Genomic DNA, 6,532 nt, shown 5'->3' with positions numbered 1-6,532 from the left:
TTTATGTGAAAATATATAAATTCTAAGGATGAAACATAAACATAAACATTAACGATTTTCATGGCGAATAAATTAATGATGATGTAAAATTCCGATCGTTGAAGTTATATTATGATTAGAGGGGCTAATAGACTTTGAAACCAAAAATGTTACATGGCTCACCTCTCTTAAGTTCGGCTTAGCCACCCCTCTAAACTCGCAAATTATATCATTCTTCGGAGCACCACACAAGTGTTGCATAGTGCTTTACTATGAAAAAAACCGTAACATAAGTTTTATCTATATAATCCTGAACTCCTAACCTAACGCTATGAAGATTCAAACTCGATATTTAAGACTCGAAACTCTGGACTAGTGAGCACATTACTGCCTGGCCTACCCTCTTCCATAGACTATAGAAGTTAGCATTTCGACATGCTGTATATAAATGATAAACTGTGCCTTAGGAATGTAGGGACTAGAGCATGGACACCCTTCCAGCCCCATATAGATAATTAAGAAAGAATCCATTATACTCGTAGTACTCTTCGGGGTTGATTATTTTGAGATGTACATAATAAAAAGTTGCTGAATCGTATCAAGCAAGAACAAAACTACGCAACCACACACACACACCAAGTACGTATCTCAACAAGTTACTTGACGGGTTTCATTTTAAACATCTAAACTTCAATTTTAGTGAAGCTCCTAATTATCTGGAATAATTTGGATCAAGAAAAATAAGAAACTAAGGTAAACTTAAGCAACTAGTACTTGAAATAATCTTACCATTGCCAAATTTCATGAAGCATCTGTGACAGAGAGCGGGCCCGTCTCCATGAATGCCCGAAAAGAAACGGCAGGGAGTATTAAATGAAACTCTCACCTTCCTTGCTGCATAATAGAAGCTAAGATTTTATGTTGTGTGGTTTACAATTCACCTGCAGATTGAACCCCGTTTTAGTAAATTTATACATAATCATATATGAATTATCAAAGATATATAGTGACCAAATTGGTACATTTTTTCCTTAATGAAGGTCAAACTTAACCTTTTTTACTGGTCCCTTACACAAAGTAAAAAAGAAAGAATATTAAACATACATTTAACTGGTAGGTTTTGCTCTTCAGATGTCAGAATTTGGTAATTTTTCAGAATAAATTGAATTGAGGTGGTTGCGTAGTTTTGAAATTAGTCTATAAGAAGAAGCATGGGCCTGAAGTTCTTGTAAGATGGTGGATAATAAGTAACCAGGACAATTTGCAGAACTGGTAGTTGATAGATTCAGGGGATTAACTGAAATTTAAAGGTGGAAACTTTTTTGGATCTTGGTTTGCATATGCCATTTATGGAGAACCTCAAACAGTATGTGGAAAACAGGTTATTAAAGTCGGGTTATTCAAGTCAGGTTTAGTTCGGGTCATGTTCAAGTGCTCAGTGACTCGGTTCGGATTTGTTTGGTCAGGTCACATACAGGTCTACTGTTAGAATTATTATGATGAATTTAGTCAAGGCGAGTCCAGACCTCACAGTAATTATATCAAGTAGGTCAGTCAAAATACAGTTCGGATCTAATACAAGTCTAACTGCAATAACTAAAATTAGAGAACAATTAGTGATCAAGCAAGTACGAACATAAGTATCTAGTTTCAACTCAGACAAACTAAACATTCTGGTGGTCTTTCAAAAAGAGCCTTTGTACTAATCTTAATTGATCATTAACCTCACCAGACCTCGCTTATGGCCAGATAATTACTCATTCACAGCAAGGCTGCTCTTACATAATTATGCATTATTTGTGTAATCCTATTTTTTTTTATTGTTGATCGTGGAGCACGTAAGACCTAGGAGGCTAGGAGAGGACTCGAAGGAGGATATCGGACTGAAAAAACCCTAATTCAAAGGCTAGACACAGGTATAGTAAAAACTCCCAACTAACCAAGGGGTTGAGAAGGGTGAAAATCCAACCACCAACCTCCAAGCTGAGAACTGATGGTACAACCATTAAAATTCCCCTTTGATATCCATTCAAATATTGAAGTTAGTTACGATAACAATATACTACAAGTAGATATCTTGTTAATTTAAGATCGTCAAAAATTCATAATTGTACAAGACTGAAGAAGGTACTTTCCATTTACACATTTATAAACCCTTTACCCTAGGAAGTTGGACTTTTGACTTCTGAGCCAATAGCACAACATACTTTAATTAACACTAAGGTATAGGTGATGGGAGATTTTCCTTTTATTTTAACTTTAATCTCGGTGAAAATCGGACCCAAATTTGTCCCAAAAGGTTGGAGCCAACAGCAGAGCGAAACACAAATCAAGGGCAACCAAGAAGATTTACGTGGAAATTTACTTAAGCTAGTCCTTTCCTGCAGCCCTGCGAGCTCTCTTTCCCATGCCCAAAACTAACAGAATTACAGGGGAATTAGAAAAAGAAAATGCACGGAAACGTAAGAACTAAAAAGATTAAGAAAATATAAACCCAGACAACGAACTAAAAGCCACGTTATTCAGTATTTAGTAGCTCTGCATAAACTGCAGACGGAAACAGGGACGGCTCCAGAATCACAACTGGAAACAGAGATATGAAGTGCATTTACTCTGGTTTTATCCATCCCTGTAACCTCTGCCGATGCCATGACCCCATAATACGAGTAAATTACTGCTACTCTCCTACTCGTATGTTTAACATATTGAATGCAGTTCAACTAAAAAATTTGAAAATGCAATAAGTGAAAAAAAAATAATAATAATGTGGACCAAAACTCATAATCATTTACCTGAACTGTAGTCAGAATCCAAAGTTAAAAACACGGGGCACTGTAAAAAGGGAAAAAAACACATCATAAATAGAAGTAAATCAATAACAACCAAGCTATGACTTTACTGTTTTATCCTTCAAGGGTAATAACTCTGACCCCTTCGCTGCAGTTATAAACAGCCAAGCAATCGAGCAAAGTCTGCACTCTGCAAACTGAAACAAACACATTCATATAGAGTGAGAGAGAGACGCAGAGAAATGGAGAAGACGAGAGTAATTTTTGCTGTCACATTACTCTGCTTATTATTACCTGAGCTGAACGTGGTAACCAATGCTCAAGATGGTGCAGCAACTGAACCAATCACCCCTGCTTTGTTCATCTTTGGTGACTCCTTGATTGACAATGGAAACAACAACTACTTGTTCACGGCAGCAAAGGCCAATTACTTCCCATATGGGATAGACACCGGAGGTCCGTCAGGCCGGTTCAGCAACGGCCTAACTGTTGTAGATTATGGAGGTAACTTGGAATTCACACGCCCATCTTTCTTAATATTTTTCACTTCTTGATGCTGACTTGATTTTTTTATTCAATGCTCATAACAGCGCGGTATCTGGGATTGCCATATATACCACCGTTCTTCTCGATAACATCATTCGGCAAGAATATCCTTAGAGGGATCAACTACGCATCAGCTGCAGCAGGGATACTTGATGAGACTGGGAGACATTATGTAAGCTTAAATCTTTCATCCAATAATTAACCAGCTCTTTGTTAAGCAACCATGAATAAAATGATTCTAGAACTTGTCAACAAAATGTAAAAAAAAATTTACGTGTACGTATTCATGAGCACTCAGGTTCATGAAAGCGTTATATGTACTAGAAACAAAGACATGACATTCAAGAAGAGAAATTTTAATTAAAAAAACATGAGTGTTTTTCAAAACCCACGATGCAGTTTTCTACTTCTGCTGCTGTTATTGACATATAACTCCACCTAAGACTAATGCATGAATACGTTGATATCAAATTTAATAAAGTTGAAGATAAATTCACTATAGTATTTGAAAGTGACAGTAAGCAACATTTAACACTTTTACACTAAATACTTTTCAGGGGCAGCGGACATCCTTGAATGGGCAGATATCACAATTTCAGGAGACACTTTCGCTGAAATTGCCACCGCTTTTCCAAAACCAAAATGAGCTAAGCCAATATCTCGCAAAGTCGGTCTTTCTAATCGACATTGGAGGCAATGACTACCTCAACAACTATCTGCAACCTCAGAGATATGACAGCAGTCGTATCTACGACGGGGAATCCTACGCTGACCTCCTCATGAATACACTTACTTCCCAGATAACAGTAAGGCTCCTTCGTATACCTTTTTTCATACATTTTAAGAAAACAAAAAATAAAGTGTGGTCTAATCTTCAAATTTATCTGACTGATCTTAATATTCCCTGTGTCCCTATTTAGTTGACATATTTTCACCTTCAATATTTGTAATTATCAATTTGTGAAAATATAAAAAGTTAATAATTTGATAATATACATTAAGATAAACGCAATAACATCTATCTTACTAACATTTATTTTAGTATATTAGCAAAACAAATGGTCCAAATTGTGATTAAAGTTAAAGCGTATTAACTAAACCGGATAAAGGGAATAATTCACTATAACTGATGTTCAAAGCTTTTTCAATAAAATACCATTCAGCACAAGATATAGCTGAAAGTATTCTATAGTAAATTCCATCCATATTTTTATCACACCAATAACCTATGTGGTGGTTATTCATCCAAAGAGAAACTCTCACCTAAGATAATATAAAGGAGCTCATATGCATGCCAACTTGCCTACAACTGAAAAGAGGCTCTTTTACCTTTATTACACAACTGTAAAGAGGTTGTTTCTGTTAGACTGTTGATCCAAAACAAAACTGAGTGACCTAATTCACAATAAAGTAGGACAGTTTAGTTTATAGTCCATAGTAATTGAAAGTTTAACGTAAATTACGTCTTTGATGTAGTGTCTTTATTAATTTTCTACTTTGAGTCCTTTATGTTAGTATGTCACCAAACACATTAATCCAATCTCAAAGAAAGTAATTGTTCCATGAAGCATATATATAGCACATTTAACCTATTTAATGACAAGTCAATAATGACCACAGTAATTAATATAAGATGGAAGCAAAAGAGTGAAAAGACTTACTCCCTCCGTCCCAATATATAGTTTTCATTTGTGTTTTTTTACGGTATTTTAGAAATGGGAGGAGAAAGTGGATAAAGTACATTAAAAATGGACAAAAGTTAGACAACAACACAAGACAAGTGGATAATTTAAGGGGAAAAAAAGTGAAAAATACAATTATAAAAGTTAGAGAGAGAAAGTGGAAAAAAAAAGTACAAAGCAAGTGGATAATTTAAGGGTAAATTAGAAAGTTCAATGAATAAAGTTAAAAAAATGAAGTTAATGGTGTTTACATACTATTCAAAAATAGAAACAGGAACAATATTTTGGGTCTCCAAAATAAGAAAACAGAAACTATAATATGGGACGGAGGGAGTACTTTTAATTATGTTAAGATACAAATAGCAAGTACAACATACAAGCAACAAAAATATGCTAAAACTAAGCAACCTGCCTAACTTTTCCTACTTACCCAGTTAGCCTATTTAATATCCATGCATGCAACCACAACTAAAGCCTAACCTCAATTCAGCAACTCTGCTATTAGCTATATTACTATACTATTATCATTACAGCAGCTTAAATACACAATCATAGCTCATCATATTTTTGTTTCCTTTTGATTACAGAGACTATACAACCTCGGTGCCAGAAAAATGGTGCTGGTTGGATCGGGTCCCCTTGGATGTATACCTTCTTTCTTATCTAAGTCAAGGGACAACGGCTGTGTAGAAAGCGTCAATAATTTGATCATTCCATTCAATAGTCGTCTAATTCAAATGACAAATACACTGAACCAAAGCCTTCCAGGTTCTTACTTTGTCTATCAGAATATTTACGATCTCTTCAGCGACATGACCCACAATCCTTCTAAATATGGTGAGAAGCAACATCAACTACACTTAGATATTACTTAAGGTGCATAACTTTGAAGAGTAACACTTACTAACTAGTTAGTGTCCCTACTTTCTGTTACAGGATTTTCTGAAGCAACCAAAGCCTGCTGCGGGAATGGAAGAGCGGGAGGGGAAGTTACCTGTCTTCCTTTGCAGCAACCATGTCCAGACAGAAATAAGTATGTCTTCTGGGATTCTTTCCACCCAACGCAAGCTGTAAATGCGATCATAGCACGCAGAGGCTACAGCCAGTACGCCACTGACTGCATTCCAATCAGCATCTATCAGTTAGCACAACTATAAGTTCATGAAGCTCAATGTAGTCACTCACTCCTATAAACCCTCTCTATCATAGTATTATGTTAGCTTATTATTTAAGCAAGGATTTTGCATTGCATTGTTCTCTTATGTAATAAAACATTGAAGGGTAATGCTATACATAGCCCTTAGGGCTATATATAAGCATTGAATTTACTCTTGGAAAATGTATAAAGTTAGGAATTCATGACAAAAACACGCGCAAATCGGTGTAATTAGTGTGTTTTTGTCATGATTTTCTAAATTTAAACAATTTTCAAGAGTAAATTAAATGCTTATATGTAGCCTTTAGGGCTATGTATAGCATTTTCCAACATTGAAAGTAGAAATGACACCAAAGCAATCATTACTTATTTTGTCATTA

General features: G+C 35.5%; 1 protein-coding gene across 1 annotated transcript; it reads left to right on the top strand.

Annotated features, from left to right (window-relative positions):
- The first annotated feature begins 2,406 nt into the window (after positions 1-2,406).
- Positions 2,407-6,532, top strand: LOC110703315 (GDSL esterase/lipase 7-like). Its single transcript, XM_021881103.1, has 5 exons — positions 2,407-3,272; positions 3,359-3,486; positions 3,872-4,120; positions 5,584-5,833; positions 5,933-6,532. The coding sequence occupies exons 1-5, from the start codon at positions 3,011-3,013 to the stop codon at positions 6,151-6,153; spliced, it is 1,110 nt and encodes a 369-aa protein (XP_021736795.1). The 5' UTR covers positions 2,407-3,010; the 3' UTR covers positions 6,154-6,532.

Source organism: Chenopodium quinoa, unplaced genomic scaffold, assembly GCF_001683475.1.
Source record: "Chenopodium quinoa cultivar QQ74 unplaced genomic scaffold, ASM168347v1, whole genome shotgun sequence".
In the NCBI taxonomy this organism is placed as follows: Eukaryota; Viridiplantae; Streptophyta; class Magnoliopsida; order Caryophyllales; family Amaranthaceae; genus Chenopodium; species Chenopodium quinoa.
Note: the sequence above shows the minus strand (reverse complement) of the source record. Positions and strands in the feature narration are given on the sequence as shown.